Here is a 16,420-nt window from a genome sequence, read left to right as displayed (position 1 = left end):
CAATATCTAGTGACCTACTTTTTCATCGGTTTCATTGTTTTGGAAACGTAAACACATGTTTTTTCTAAAATATATATACATATATTAAAATGTTTGATAGGCTCAGATAGGGAAAAGGAATGCAGAGTGGAGAAATGAGTTCCTAAGAAGTGCCCAAGGGGTATAAAACACTGAATATTGTCCAACTTAGCAAACGTTGCAGGTTTCCTGCACATTCTGGGAAAGTATGGAAATTGATCTAGTTTCTTTTGCTTTCCTTTATTACATTCCTACCTCCTTTTTTGCCTTCCCTCTGTTCTCTTTTCTTCATACTCTCATATTGTCCTACCTTCCTTTTCCCATTTTTCTCCTTCCTCCCTGTCTTTGCAGGTTTTATCTTTGGACTTTCCCCTTGATAGAATTTTTGTGAGTGAGTTCACATTAAACGTATGTATTTATGTTTAAAAGTATCCAAAAATGGACCGAGGAATCTAATAATTTTACATTTTAAACTTAAACGATGAGATTTATTTTGTTAACTATCCACTAAAGGGCTGTATGTAGTTCCGCAACCAAAGAGAAAACATGCAACTGACCAATCTGGATCTATTCTTGTGGTTTTATTTTTATTTTTACTTTTATTTGAAGACAAATTTCCTCTAGACTAGGGAATAATTTCACATCTTTTGTTTGTCGGAGAACAACCAAGATCCAACAGTAAAACACGGCAGTTTTACTGAAACTTATCAACACTACTAACACCCGTCAAGGTAGATTTGGCACGAAGACTGATTTCAATAGGAAACGGGGTGTAGAAAAGACTCGAGAAGAACAACATAGTAAATTAGTAAAGTGTGAAGTTATTCTGAGTGGATCATAACCAGCGTGAAATGTTACCATTTTACAAAGCCTTTGCACTTCCCAACACAATCCACCAGATGGCAGTGTGGTGCTGTGAGCCGTGAGCAGTAGAAGATTGGATAGATAGATAGATAGATAGATAGATAGATAGATAGATAGATAGATAGATAGATAGATAGATAGATAGATAGATAGATAGATAGATAGATAGATAGATAGATAGATAGATAGATAGATAGATAGATAGATAGATAGATAGATAGATTGATTTAATTGACAGTAAGCAGGTCTACGTATATCCAGTGACTTTAACTAAAAGTAGACTTTGTTGCAACCAAATCTGTTTTTAACTAATTTTTTAAACTTGGCAAACAGAGCAGAGTGATTAAGTTGTCTTAATCATAGGAAGAATCCTTGGTTCGATCCCTGGGTTTTGGTTTTCATTAGTGCTTTGATCACCTCTGGGTTCTTTATTATTGTTATTACTGTTTTCAGTTAATTTCCGTGTTCATCATTGCTTTAAAGAAAAGTGTTGTCATATTAGGTAATGCCTTGGTGTTCAGTTTCTTGGTTATTCTTGTGTTCTGCCTTTTGTGCAGTTGTCCTTTGTGGATCCTTTTGTTACTCTGTCATGTCCTGTTATCCTTGTGTAAGATTTCTGTTTTTATTATTAAACCTCCACCATGTTCACCATAAGTTCCTGTCTGCGTTTCCGCCCTATCACAACATAGTCCTTCACAAAAACGCAGAATAAAGTGGGGAGGATCTATAATTGGATTAGACATTTATAATGACGTAATAGGGACCTCTGATTTGGTGGAAAAGAAAAACAATCCTTACACAGAACCAGTTAAGAACAGGCTGAACACCAGCTCTCGTTAACAACTAGAACATCTTTAGTGGAAAGCCCTAAGATGCACTAAGACTTGCTTGGTCATTTAAAAAATTTATTTCTTGAGTTCCTTTAGCTCGGTCTACTTGAATTTCAGCTGAAGCTCAAAGGTTCCACACGCAAAATCAAACGGTTCACAGACCTTGGAAGTTGTGGAGCTGGTGCTAAACTAAGCCAAAAAAGTCTAACTTGATTCCTCAAAGTCAACTTTGTGTAATGCTGTGTCTTTCCACGAGGTATAAGAGGAGGGAAAAAAACACAAATTAAGTCCATTTCTTGTAAAATTCCAGTTCTGAAGTACTGAAAGCAATGTTTAAGTTGGAAAAAGTCCCTGTTTGGGTTATTGTGTCTCACTGAGGGGTGAATTTCTTTAAAAAGGAAGGAGAACAAATTAAGCATTTCCATCAGGCAGTTTCTCAGGGGAGCAGAGGGGGACTCTGGTTCACACAGCAAAGAAAACATCCACTCAGCTGGGATTGAGACTGGACCGCAAAAAAAACACACACACACACACATACACACTCACTAACTCACTCACTCAAAAGACGACTTTAAAACAATACGGAGCAGATGGAAACAAACACAAGGCTCCCTTCGATGTGAAGAATGTTGTTTTGACCGCATTAGGGGACGAGACGGAGGAAGACGAGACTCAGAGTGTCTGTCTGTTGGATTTGGGGGCAGTGAGGGGCAACTTTATGTCTATCGCTACACCTCAGAGAGCCGATTGTTATTAAGGAAATACTCACCAAATCCCTTGGAAAGCCAGAAAAGGGATTCCGTCAAAACGCTCCTTCAGCGGGTTTTCATCAATGGCTCCTTTTCTTTTTTCATTACAAAAAGAAAAGAAACCCATGACCGTAGCAGAGATCCTTATCAACAGCAAAAAAACCCAGTGTTGGTGTGTGTGAGTGTGTGCAAGCTGGAAGGTAAACGTAAAATAAGGATAAGCTTACATGGAGGTTGAGTGTTATCTGAAGCCTCTACATCTGAATTAATAAACAAGACTGAGTGTGTTTTATCCCTATTTTAAGAAAAATAATATTTCACAAGCAAAATTCCTCTTTAAACACACAACCTCTACCCCAGCTTTATTTGTACCAATTAATAACCCTAAGTATAACCTCAATCATTTGTTATACATTCCTAATCCTAGCCTTAAGCTTAAATCTAACCACTAAGTCTAAAATCAGGTGCCCCTTACGTTGGAGTGACCTATTGGTCTTCAAAAAGGAAGTAATTGTACCAGATAAGCTCTAACCCTACCCCAGGTATCTCTACTCATATTAGGACTTTGACTTCCATTCATTTTAGTAATTGCGTTTACGCCTAAATCAAAGACTTACCCTAATCATTACCAGTATTTCCCTAACTAACCTTTTTCCCTTAACTGTTACCCTCAAAATGCTTACATGCAAGTCAATGAGGACATCAGTGTCATCTTGACAGTCAAGGGGTTTTAAACAAACTTTAGTTCCCACTATATCTCCAAACCACTCCTAAACCTTAAAAAAGGAGGTCCATCGAATTAGGCCCACAGTTTAGCCACCATAAGACCAAATCGATGTTGAGAACGTTGGTGGACATACCAGAAGAGGTCCTAAAAAAGTACACGCACACAATGCTGCGAAACCCTAGGTCTGTATACAACCAACAAGTCTGTTTCATGGCCGCTACTCCCATTTCGAAGCTGTAACACCATCCCTGTGCCTCTGCCCCAGTCTGTGAGGCTTTATTTCCGTGCCTTTGTACGGTCTGCCACAGATGCCCGCCGGTGTGCAAACGCACATGCAGGTGCGCTACTTTGTGTGGCCCGGTAGAAGAGCCACAATACGCAGATGACAGACATGGTGACTTGAGGGTGAAAGTCCTTTTGTTGTCGCCTCTGGTCTCCTCTTACCACAACAGATAACATGTCTAGGGTTGAAGCAGGGGGGGAGGTGAGTATTGGGGAGGAACTCATCTTGACTGCATTTATCTAAAACATAGTTGTAAAGTCCTTTAGGATGAGTGGGGAGGTCAAGTGCTGGCTTCCAGTCTCCAAGACTCTCCTACACCCTCCAAAGCACAGAAGCAACTAGAAACATATGTTGTGTACAGTAACCTTCAAAAGGCAAAATGATTCAGTGCAACTGAAAAATGCTTTATTAATCCCAAAGGGAAATTAAATGTTGTTGTAACTATAACTCATATTACAGAGGTTTCCTCACAAAGTTGTTGTGGATGCTGATGGCAGGAAGTAGTGTGTGAGAGTTAACAAGATTCCGAGGAAGCCTTTGATTAAAGATCAGGCGTTGTTGTATAAACAGTCTGATGAAGATGATGCTCAAGGTTGTCGGCAATGTTCTTCAATTTATGTAAAATCCTTCTTTGCACCGTCATCATCATCTCCTGAGGGAATGTTCTTCCTCAGGTCAGAGGTGATGGGGAGATGGAGGGAAACCTTTTGGAGACTGTGAAAGACCTGAACCTGTGTGCGAAGGTTCAACTTCCACCAGGACAAAGATACAGTGGAATAATTTGTGTGTTGGAAAGACCTAGTCAAAGTCTAATCTTAAGCCAATTGATGATCTGTGACAAGATTTTGAGCTACTTTGCAAAGAAAATTGGGTGAAAACTTACAACTCTTTATGAGAAGATGGTAAAGGCATATCGTAAAAGACCTTCAGCTGGATTGGCATCAAATGATGGTGTTATAAAGCCAAATATCTTTCAGATATTTTTATTTCTAAATTTTTTTGTTGCTGTTTAAGTTTGTTGATGTATCATGACAAAATACAAAATGGGGTTTCAACACTTTTGAAGAGTAAATACCAAGGAGTTAAAAGCAAAACCTGAGCATATTGCAGCTTTAACTTTATTTACGATCATATAAATACACGACCATCCATGAAAGCCGAAAACAGGAAAAGATCAGGGAGTTAAAACCACGAATCTGTAAGTTATCCATCTTTTTGCTTGACATGTCATATGTATCTTGATTCTAAACAGATTTTTTATGTCTTACTGTACATTTATGTATTTCTTAAGGAATAAAATCACATTAAAGGCCTATTATGATTCCAAGCCGTGCAATGGCCACTATTCAACACTTAGTTTCACATGTAGAAAACGGTTTATGCAATATAAACCCAAGGCCCCCTATTAGCATTCTTCTGGTGCTTTCGGTCATATCACATGGCACAAACACACTTGAGATTGTGTAACCCGACACTTTAAATGAAGACAATAAAATAATGTTGTATCGCAGCAGGAAGCTCCAGAGGGAAGGTTTCAAAGGCTTCTGCTGAATTCACTGAAAACATCACAGAGCATCAAGGTTCGTACACAGGAAATATCCGCATTTCTGTACCTTCTTCCAAATTTCATTGTCTAAGGATTAATCCATTCATCCATCCGTCAATCAATACATTTATCTTTCCATCCATCCGTCTGTCGATCAATCCATCTAATCCACCTGTCCGTCCATCCATCCATCCATCCGTCAACCACTCCATACAATCCATCCAATATTTTTCCAGATTCTAAATTGAAAGTTTGACCAGAAATATCTGCCATAAAATCATCCAAATTTCTTTTATTTTTAAAAACAAAGAAAGAACAGAGAACTCTGGATGTCTGAGTCGAGTGTTAGTTCTCCACACACTTTAACAGCTCCCATTTACTTTGAGCATCCATATGAGCCGAGTGAACTAGGCACATCCGCTGCGATTTCACTGGACGACGCCCTCTGAGGTCGACGATTCAGCGGATGAAGTGATGAGAGATCTGTGCAGCAAGAGGCAAGTGGTTTCAATTCTCTATATGACTGTGTGTTGTTGGCTGCTCCCGCCAGAGTAAAACGTTATTGATCGCTGCAGAGCATGATGAAGGTATTAATCCTGCAAGGTGTTACAGATTCATATAACACCAAACCAAAGCCAAAAACAGTTTTTTCTCGACTTTGACATTTCCTGTGACAGTTTAGCTCTACATCTTTTGCTCTGGGTCAAAGGTGTGCAAACACAAAGTATTGAAGCAGCATGCTACATCCTCAGCAACCTGAAGGAAAGTGATTTTACGGTTAGCCCGAGCTGATATAAGCTGTTTTAACAAAGTTATCCTAGCGGTAAAGTAGAAAAGCAATGACGCTGAAAGTGTGTGAATCTAACATTTTGGGGTTTATGTCCACAGATTAAATGCTCTGCATTAGCTTAGCTTGGCACAGAATTGACCGAAAGGCTCCAGTTGTTTCAGCGGCGCTGTGCTCTACACATTTTTACCGCTTTCATGTCACATGCTCCTAAAGTTTCCACGTCCCTTAATCTGATTCATTATGTTCACAAAAACAGCGACTATAGAAGGTCCCCTTGTCCAGGACTCCCCCTGATGGATAATCAGCCGCTGTCTTAAGTAACAAGGGTACGACTGCTTGATCTAAATTCCAAAAAAAAAAAAGAAGAAGTATGTGGAGATAACCAGTTCTCAGACAATCAGATCTTTGTGGAGTCAAAGAGGTGAAGTCTCTTTCCCATGAGAGTGGAGGCTCAATATTGTCTATTAAGAAAACAGGAAGCGTAGTGTTTGTCATCCTTTTTTTGTGGTAGTCCTGGTTCACTTTTTTCCATGTTCTTTACGCGCCAACCCAGATCCGACAGGTGCATCTTACTCGTCTTTAGAGTTCGGCCTTCGAGAGGTTGACTTGTGTGTTTCTTTGACGCCGTCTCGCATCAGCCAACTGGTTTTTAATAAGGCCCAGAGATGCAGTGGTGGACAAAGGAGGACAAGCTCCGCATGTGCTTTGGGTATTTCTTCGAGTGAGAACGTCACGGTGAAACGAACTCGCAAGACAAATTAAAGAGAGAGGTCCTTTTTTTGTTAAATTTCCTGTCCACGAGTAACACCATGACAGTAAAGCAGAAACAGGAAGGCGCCGTGAATCTCTCGAACTCTCTCCTTGAACATATCAACCAAGCAAGTCAGAGAAGAAAAACAAAACAGTGAGAGAAGCCTTCTCTCTCTTTGTCGATCAATTCTGCTGTCTCCGAATGTTTGTGTGGGTTTTTTGTCTTTCTTTGTGCTGGTCAGCATCCGGCCGGGACGTCTGACATGAAGTCAAACTCGTTCTGTCCCAGCCAGAGCTCCGGCAGCTCGTTGGCTCTGTCCAAACCCAGCTCAACCACCAGAGACATGAGAACTTCCTCGTCCACGGGGTCAAAGTCGATAATCCCGGCCGCTCCGGAGCCTTGGCCCGCCATGCCGATCCCCACTCCCATGTTCCCGCCGGTGCCGAGGCCTCCAGAGGGCCCCAGGAGAGGGCTGGCCGTGCTCAGCGGCGAGCCCCCGAAGGTCTTCTGAGCCCCGCCGGGTGCCGAGTGGCCGGCGGAGACCCCCGAGGCGAGGCTCTGATAGTGAGAGTTGAGCTTCTGCAGCTGCATGCTGGCTATGAGGTGTGGACCCGTCTGCAGACAGAATGGCTGCGGCTTGGAGAGCGGCGCGGCTGACAGCGAGACCCCCGTCGACGAGGCGGAACCCGCTGAAGAGGAGAAGGGCACGACAGAGGGCTTGGAGGAAGAGTAGTGGAGGAGGGTGGTGAGAGGAGAAGAAGACGATGAGAGGTCCTTCATCGCAGCGTAGGTGTTGCCAGGGCACAGGATTGAGGTCATCACCAAGAGAACCCAGAACCTGCATGAGGACAAAGAGGAAGGATGGAGAAATGTCACCGAACAGAAGGACGAGGAAGAGATAGGCTGGACAGCTGAAAAGTCCCGTTGATATCAGATAGGCATCAGGTGAGATCATTTTCCTGCTTAGATTAGCAGATAATAAAGCTGAAAGAGAAAACATCCTCTTTGTGTCCCATTAAAATGTCCCCGTTCCATTAGATGCTAACATCAAACTGAAAAGTCAACAACATTTGATGTTTTTCATGTTACTGGTCCATCTGCACCGGGGTCCATCAGCAGCTATCTGTTTTTAAATAAGGAGAAGCTGAGCAGCAACTAGGTATATGTTCTATTAGGAAACAAAAAGCATCACACAAAGACAATAAGTCGAGGAACAAACTGTGGAAGGCCAACACTTCTCTATAAATTACATTTCTAAATTATTAATGGCGAGCAAAACTTGTGATGTCAGCTCTATAATGCGACAAGTTTGAAGATCAACATTTCTGAAAATGGAAAAAACCTTTTGGCGTCCCCGTTACTAGCACCTTGTACAAACCCCCTACAGCCAACCGGACAGCACGTAGTCTTCCAAGTACTGTCCAGAACCAAACATGGAGAAGCAGTATTCAGTTTCTATGCACAAAAATCTGGGACAAATGTCCAGAAAACTGCAAAAGTGTACTGAATTTCAAAGAATGTAAGGCACTCCAATGTTGGCTTCCAGGGCATTTGGATGTGAAACAAGCATCATGTGCTTTGTTATATACATCATTTTTGTTTATTGCTGAAAAATTCAATCTAAAGTCAAGTCAAATCAATCACTTTTTAAGATTATGAATAAAATTTAAGGCCTTTAACATGACAGAGATGTACAAATAAATGCAGGGGACAAACATTGTGAAGTTTAAGGTTTTGTAGCTCTGGGCAGCAGCGTTTTGTTTCTCACCTGGAACTGAGCTACATTCTAGCTTGCTTTTTTGCTAGCAAGTAGTGCCAGCTTGTTACCAGTAGCCTTAACCTCCTTGAGTCACAGAGATTAAATAGTCCTGCCACAACAAGATTTAAGACCTGTGATCAACTTTTTTAAGGCTAACATAGATTTTCTTTAACGAATTTAAGACATTTTAAAGCCTAAATTTTAGCTAAACATATTTAAGACTTTTTAAGGACTTCCTGTTTTTATACCCCAAGAAACTGAATGACACAAGTTCGTAGAAACTCTGATGAGCTGAAAAATGATTATTATAAAATAAACGTGACAGGTGTTTATGCCATCATGGATTTTTTTTGTTTGTTAAGTATTTCTTAATGACAGATTCTTCCCCGGATGAATAAATATTCTAAACTTAAAGGTTGGATTTTTCCAAAATGTCCAGGGTGAAATGCAGCTGCTGCAGTGGAACAGATGATTTCATTTTAAGACCTTTTTTTTTTTTAATATAAACGAGGAGTCCCCATAGATATGCAAGATATCTCAATAAAAAAACAAAACAAAGTTTTATTGCAGGTTCCTGATTAAGCTAAAAAAGCCTTGTTGACTGTGAACAGCAGGTTCACTCGTGTTCCTCTTTCCCTGTAGATCACAAGAGTCACATCTGTGTGGGGAAACGCGCAGCAAGGAGATCCTGGTGCCAGGATGGCCGCATGACTCTCTGAATTTGAGAATGACTGTGTGTGTGTGTGGGGGGGGAAGCATGTGTGTCTGCTTTTCCTCCTGACCTACTGAACAGCAAATTAACCATGAAAAGGCCCGTGGGCACCGACGACTTGAAGTAGTGTTTATGAGGCTGAGTATGTAGGCTGCGTGTGGCGCGCGCGCGTGTGTGTGTGTGTGTGTGTGTGTGTGTGTGTGTGAATGGGACTCCCAACACAACAGAGCCTTTGAGGATCTCAAGGAGTGCCTGGGTCACATGTGGGGGGTACATATGGGTTCTGAGAACAGGCCATATGTCTGACTGTGTCTCAGAAAGTGTGTGTGTGTGTGTGTGTGTGTGTGTAAAACTCAAATATGTTATTGCAGTGTGTGGAGGTAAAAAAGGCTGAGTAATGCAATGCGTGTGTATGTGTATGAGCATGCAACACAATCCTTGAGGCTCATATTATGGTCTCCGAGTTGGTTTATATTACACTTGGTTCAAAAAACATGTGTGCCTTAACATACACACACACACACACACACACACACACGCAGCCTCTCCTCTGGCTCTTATTTAGAGAGAGCATAATTGCTACAGGCAGGCATGCAGCTGCACTCCAACGATAGCGCTAACACACAAACAAAGATCCCAAACAGCTGTCAAAGGCAGGTTTGTGCGTCTGTTCATTATTCATTGGCCGATTACTGTCAGGGGCCAGGCCGCGCATGAAGCCTCTGCCCAACAGCTTGACACCACATGAGCGCAGAAGATGTAAACATAAACAGCCCACCGATCCCCCACTGATGCGTTTTTTTTATTTTATTTTTCCGTTTGTCAGATGTTAACGACAAGGGTTTAGGAGGATTCAAATATTCAAGGAACTCCTAGGAAGTTCTGTAGGATGATTTTTTTTTTTTAAAAAAAAAAGAAAAAAGATCATGTTGTATTTGTAATGAAAATGTTTTTCTTTCTAAAAGGATTTCCTGTAATAACTTTCGAAATCTTTGTTTAGTGGTATGTCATATGCCGTCTATCTTTTGCTTGTATCTCTGCAACAGAACAAGCACATTTTGAAGCCAGAAGAGAAAACTTAAAAACAACAGGGTAAAATTCCAGTCTTTAGTGCAGATCCAGTCCTTGTTTTGGCAGTAAAGGGATACATGAATACTCTCACCACTTCTATTCTCATACTTGTTCTCCATCCATCTACTCTTTTAGCAACGGAATAAAATTGAGGCAAAATGTTTTCAATTGTCTGTACTGTTCGACTCCGCCAGCAGATGTCACTGTCCCCTTCAGTCAGACACAAACTTAAAAACGAAGACTTATCTAACAACAATTTGAATAATGATTTCAATAAATAACAACCAAACTGTATTAAAGTATGTTGGTGTAGCAGTGGAAAGTTTGTATTTGCCATAGCTGAGTCTCTTATCTTTGTATGCCAGAGAAAATAACAAAAATAACAAAGTTGCATTTAAATACTTAAACAAACAACATATACATTTCAAATGGCCAGCGTAACTGGATTAATATTACTTTGAGAGTGAGATTGACTCTGTTTTACCTAGAGTAAATTTAGATTCGATGGTAATTTGAGCTTTGTAAACTGCCAACAGGGGGCAGCAGTGTGAAAGTTTAAAAAAATAAAAATAAACAAACGCAAGGATTCTCCTTACCTTGCAAGTGTAACAGCCTTGTGAAAAAGCAGTCACCTGTTCAGTGAGGATATGATAAAATACGTTTTATTTTTAATTTTTCAAACAGAAAATAGAGCTATTCCGAAAACCGAGGGCTGGATGTCCCTCACAATCTGAACCAACCTGTACCCAAACGTTTCTGTGTGAACGGAGGACAAAGCGTGAGCTTTCAGATCAACAGAGTGAGGAAGGATGCTGTGAACAACAACTGAAAGCGAGCCAGTGTTTTTTTTTTTTGTTGTTTTTTTTTCTACTTACAGCTGACCCGACTTCATTGTGTTCCTCCCGCACATTCGCAGCACTGTGAAATCTTGGTTTCGCTTGGCAAATTATTTCATTAGCAGTCTGGACTGCTGTCTTGGCTGCGAGCGAGTCTGCATCTGTCTTAATTTTCTGCTGAGGTAATTAAGCCAGACTCTCCCAGCAGGCATAGAACTTCATATGGTGAACATTAACCAAAGGCCTACAACTCTAAATCACTCCTGAAAATATAAACATGAGGACCAGAATGAGCTATAAATTGAAACGGCTATGATCAACAACCCCAAATTGTTTTGGACCTTGACAATCTTTGACTGCTTCACTTTAAGTTAGCTAAAAACATTATATGAATAGTGTCACAAATTTGACCTTTACATTCAAGAAAACCTCAAGAACATCTTGAAGTTTTCAGGGTGACGGTCTTGTGAAAAAGCAGTTACCTGTTCAGTGATGATAGGACAAAATTAGTTTTTGTTTGTTTCTTTGTTTTTAACAGAAAATAGACCCGAAAATCTGGATGTCCCTCACATTCTGAATCAACCTGTACATAAGCATTTGTGTGTGTGAATGGAGGACATGGCGTTCAATGGAGTGAACTGAACTGAGTGAACAGCTCAACGTTCTGCAAATTCTCAATATTCCTGCTGAATGTTTGTATATTCACGGATTTTTCTGTGGAATTAAACCAAATCAAAAATATTTCAAATAAAATACAGCTGGAGAAGCTGAAAAACCTATCTGGACACGCTATTAGCAAGCGTTTGCAAAGCAGCCAATCCAGGAGCTCCATTTATTTTCCTTGCCACTGATTGGCTGTACCCCCAGCCAAGAGCAGAGATAGGGAAAGCTAGATATTAAGACGGTTTCCACTCTGTGTTTTTAATGCATATTAAGATTGTTTGAGCTTTTAAAATAGGCAGTTATAAGTATTTTCAGAGGAGATTTCACAAATTTTAGTTATTCATAGGCGACTGTAGTCCCTAACCTCCGCAAGTACCAGGGTCCACTGTACAACAGTCCATTTACAGAGGAGAATAATGTTTGCAAAAGAATCCAAAGGAAAGTCATTGCTGCCCCATTAGTCCTCAAGCTTTAAAAGCAGCTCTACTGGCTTATACAAATATGTTACGGAGCTCTTTTACTGCCATAACCCAACATTTTCAGTGTCTCGTACGTTTCGGAACTAGTCCCAGCAGAACCAGAAGTCGCAGCTGTTTTGGCGGAGTGATACTCAGTGATACTCCCGTGTGCGCATTTCTGCGCGAATACAATGTGGTTGTTTGGCTAAGAAAACTAGCGACAAACAAAAAACAGCGTCCCCTTGCGAAAGTGTTGGAAGTTAAAATGTGCAAGTTTAGAGGTGTATCCACTGGGTATGAACATATTTTAGTCAAAGTTGCTCTATTTCGTATAGGCTTCGCCCTTTAAGGCTGTCGCTATTTTATTCAGCGCAGCACTGAAAAAAGTTGTTTTCGGAAGTTAAAATGAGCAAAAACATGTTAATTTCTGATCAGCTGATAGCATTCCAGAATTTCTTCAGATTTCTGCAAACTCTCTGCAAGGTATGACTCTTACCTCTCTGCCAGGTAAGAGAATTATCACCTCCACAAAACATAAGTTAAAAAAATCGGAACAAATTTTTTTTTTTTTTAGGAAACATGACTTTGCTGAAATATCTTCAGCTAACAAAAGCTTTAAAAATTGGGAAACCAAGTTAATTTGCTAAAATGCTAGTAGAAGCTAATTCTCATTTACAGCTGGAAATAGTCTAAATGAGATATGAATGTAATTCAAAAATAGTACATTAGGGAAAGGTTTTGGTTAGTTAGTACAGTTACGAGTCCAAAACATCAGCGATCAAATGGTACTAAAGGACTACATATCAGCATAACAGAGATTTTGTGCTGCAGCAAATATAAAGAGCGTTCTGGGAGTTTGGGAAATCACAAAGTGTTGTTTGAGTGCAGACACTCAAACCCCCTACAACAACAACAACAACAGCGGTTTCAGTTACACAGTTACAGACTGGCGAGCTAATTAAAATGTCAGTGTGTCTGTCCTGCTCACACACACAAACCAATGGCTGTAATTGGCTCCACATTGAGGTTGGTTAATAAGAGGCAAATTAAAAACAGGAACAACAGTCTGATTTTCACGAGTAAAATTTTACAGTCTCTGCCTGTTATACAGAGAGCAACCATTGACTTTTAACTTTAAATATGTTCTCACGAATTCAAATGCTAAAACATAATGATAGTGTCCTAATACACTAAAGAAGCTCCTGAGATGTTCATTACATTTACTACAAGAAACAATAAATTAGGGTAGCAGTAAGACAAAAAAGAATTGGTGAAATCGCAGTTTGCGGGTATTAAAACTTTCCCTCGATTCATCACAAATATACACTGATCTGGTGTCAAGATGTGGGGAAAAAAGATAAATCAGAGATGGACCAACCTGCTAGGAGTTTAAAAAGCCCAGTCCAAGAAGAGAGAGAGTGCCTGCTGTGGATGTGAAAGTGAATTACTGGAGACGCTGAGGTCTGTCAGGGAGAAGCGTGTTCACAGAGTGACTGCAGGAGGCTCTGTCAGGTCCTCAGAGAGCTGCTTGCTGAATAAAAAGCAGTTTGTGTGTCACTCCTCCTCACTGAAAAGCCCAGTGTGTGTGTGTTTGTGTGTGAGTCCAAACATTCACAAAGCCAGGAGTGGAGTTTCACTGGATCTGGACTGAAGTCTCATTAGCACAGACGAGAAGAAAACTAGTGTGGTGTGTGTCTCCTTGTTTCAGCCGCCCTTGGTGTCTTTGTTTCTAGATTTTATTTTAATGCTTTTATTTTATTATTTCATGATGCGCCATTAGCATGTCATGCTCTACTTAATGTGGTAAAGTCAGAGAAACAACTTACCGTTACAGGAGAACTGTTTATCCGCCGTCATCGGTAGCCATGCTAATTAGCATTAGCATTCCTGGCAGGCTCCTGGGTGTGGTGATTAATCGTGATTAATCACAGTGCTAGAGTTTGATTAATCTGATTAAATTTTGCGATCAGTTGACAGTACTAGTTTAAACACATAAGCAGGAGAGAAATGCATTGTTGTTGCCTTATTCTCCTGACAGTAGTTAGCAGCGCAGCAATCGGTAAATCTAACTGCACGGTTAGATTCTTGTTCTATTGTAGAGCTTCTTGTTGATTGTAGACAACATGCTACGATATGTAACATTGGGGTAAACCTCCACCACTTCTAAATCACTTGTGTGGCTGTGTTTGGGGCACTTAGAAGAGAAAAGAAACTGTGATAGAGTTGCGGTTTGTACAGACAAGACGCATGAGCAGAGACATTTGTTCTTTTATTCGAGGTTGAAAAAACAAGAACAAAGTTGTTCCTGGACAGGACATTTCATACAGTACTTCATAAGAACTCAAAGAACTCTTGGGAAGCCGACATGCGTCCCTTCAAACGCTAATGTAACGTTGAAACCCTCCCAAACCAAGTTTTCAAGAGCAGGATGATGTTATTTTGTTCTTGTGACAGAGAACATATTTCTCTGTTGTTGGCAAAGTATGTTAGAGCTTTGTGGACAAGAAATGAAAGGTTTGCACTGGAAGAGGATATCAGAGATTTATGCTGAAGTTCAGATTTGATTCAAAGCTTCCAGTTGGTGTCCCTCCTCTCCATAAAATGTTTAGATGAAACGTTGAACTCAGATTATTTAAAACACACTTGGAGATTTGTTAAACCTTCATTCTATTGCCAGCTGCGGTTCCAGCGCCCGTATATTTGTGCAATTTGACATTTGGAAAATACATTTTCAAAATAGAAACAAGCCAATTTCTGAAAAACATTTGTTTTTCGATAAAACAAATTTCAGTGCTAGGAAGTGGGGTTTCTTTTTTTGGCTGTGTTAAAATTAGTTTGTTTTGCAAAACTGCAATGGAAACATCAAGCGAGTCACGTGATCAACAACCAGATGTTTCCACTGGTGCAAACCACAAAGAAGACGACCACAGGAAGTAGTGGGAAGATAATGGCGAGGAATGTTTTTTTAATTAACAAACTAACAAACGCAAAAGAAAAGTGAGTTTCCTATTTAATGGAAATATCAAAATTGCAAAATTGTAGGTGTTTTTTTTTCGACATTAACAAAATATTGACAAAATTTGCGCACATTCATAATGGGAACGCAGGAAATGAGTCTTGGAGTCTTTATCAAGTTCCAGAAACCTTTACTTGTGAAAACAAACAAACAAAAAAATCTTAATTTCCCTCAAAATTCTGTTCAAATGTAATCAATAAAGCAAATAGTCCACATTTTATCTGCTGTTGAGATGGACGTATTCGTACATCCATTACAGTGTGTGATTAACAGAGAAAAGTTGACTCTTGACACTATCGAGCAATTTACCAGAAAAAAAACAACAAAAAAAACATTTGCCAAAAGGGCGTAACGGGGTATGTACGCTGTAATCAAAATGTCCTCCCCTGTGTAGCTGTGCTTGTCAGTGCTGGAAAATCAGATGTGAAACACCTGTGTGATCACATGGCAGCAATCATCTACAGGGATTATCTCATGTTTGCACTTCAGATTAAAGTAACCGTGGGCTCCACCACGGGGCCGAACACATCTCTCGCTGTGAAGTAACGGAACATTGCTGGGACTTTTAGGTGACATAAGGTCCAGCTGCAGTGTAGCCACAAGTGCTCACTCAAAGCAAATATGACTTCAAGTAATAAAAGTCTTAAGCCACAGAAGTTTTATGTCAGGGTTAATACTATTATTTTTATGTTCTCTCTCCCACGGGAAGTGAGCAGAAAACTGCAAGGAAGGCGTTTTTTATAGTGTGTAGGCAAAAAAAAAAATATCCACAGACTGAGACTCCTAGTTTTCATTCTTTGGAAGAAACTGTTCGTTACTTAGTCACTCAACATCAAACCTGTTTTGAAATGTTCATTTCTGCTTCGGTTATTGGTATAATGAGGACAACAAAGGCTCGTTTCCTCATTCTGGGACTAATTTGACTCACAATCATCAGTTATTCAGTGAAAACCGACTAAGGATACATAAATATACATTTTAAAAAGAGATAATGTGATATGATATCAGGCCTCTAACCTTTTAATGTTGACCAAAACCTGGAAGAAGTGCAAACCCAGCTCAATGTGTGGCAAAAATTTTAACTGGGGTATAAAAAAAAGTTAAAAACACATATTCAGGAGACGCGTTCAGTCATTAGAAAGCATATTTGTACAATTAATGTGAAGGAAACCAGAATAATTGATTCAAGGAAACATAAACAGTTTTCCAACATTTCAGTTTTAGTTGCTCCACATTTGGCTTTTTACATGAGAAGGGTTTTCCTTAAAAAACAAACAAAAAAACAAAATCAACATTCAGTCATTAAAAGCAGCATTTTTTAATGCAAAAATCCAAACTGACCACTTC

General features: G+C 40.0%; 1 protein-coding gene across 1 annotated transcript; it reads right to left on the bottom strand.

The window, feature by feature from the left end:
• Positions 1-4,567: 4,567 nt before the first annotated feature.
• cited1 (Cbp/p300-interacting transactivator, with Glu/Asp-rich carboxy-terminal domain, 1) lies at positions 4,568-13,600 on the bottom strand. Its single transcript, XM_028038972.1, has 2 exons — positions 13,436-13,600; positions 4,568-7,396 (listed from the first exon to the last, which is right to left on the bottom strand). The coding sequence occupies exon 2, from the start codon at positions 7,375-7,377 to the stop codon at positions 6,796-6,798; it is 582 nt and encodes a 193-aa protein (XP_027894773.1). The 5' UTR covers positions 7,378-7,396; positions 13,436-13,600; the 3' UTR covers positions 4,568-6,795.
• Positions 13,601-16,420: the final 2,820 nt, after the last annotated feature.

Source organism: Xiphophorus couchianus, chromosome 14 (assembly GCF_001444195.1).
Source record: "Xiphophorus couchianus chromosome 14, X_couchianus-1.0, whole genome shotgun sequence".
Classification (NCBI taxonomy): Eukaryota; Metazoa; Chordata; class Actinopteri; order Cyprinodontiformes; family Poeciliidae; genus Xiphophorus; species Xiphophorus couchianus.
This window is presented reverse-complemented; position numbering and strand designations above follow the sequence as displayed.

What these genes read in the sequence shown, in the direction of transcription:
- cited1 (XM_028038972.1), bottom strand. Translation starts at nt 7,377, where the DNA reads ATGACCTCAATCCTGTGCCCTGGCAACACCTACGCTGCGATGAAGGAC.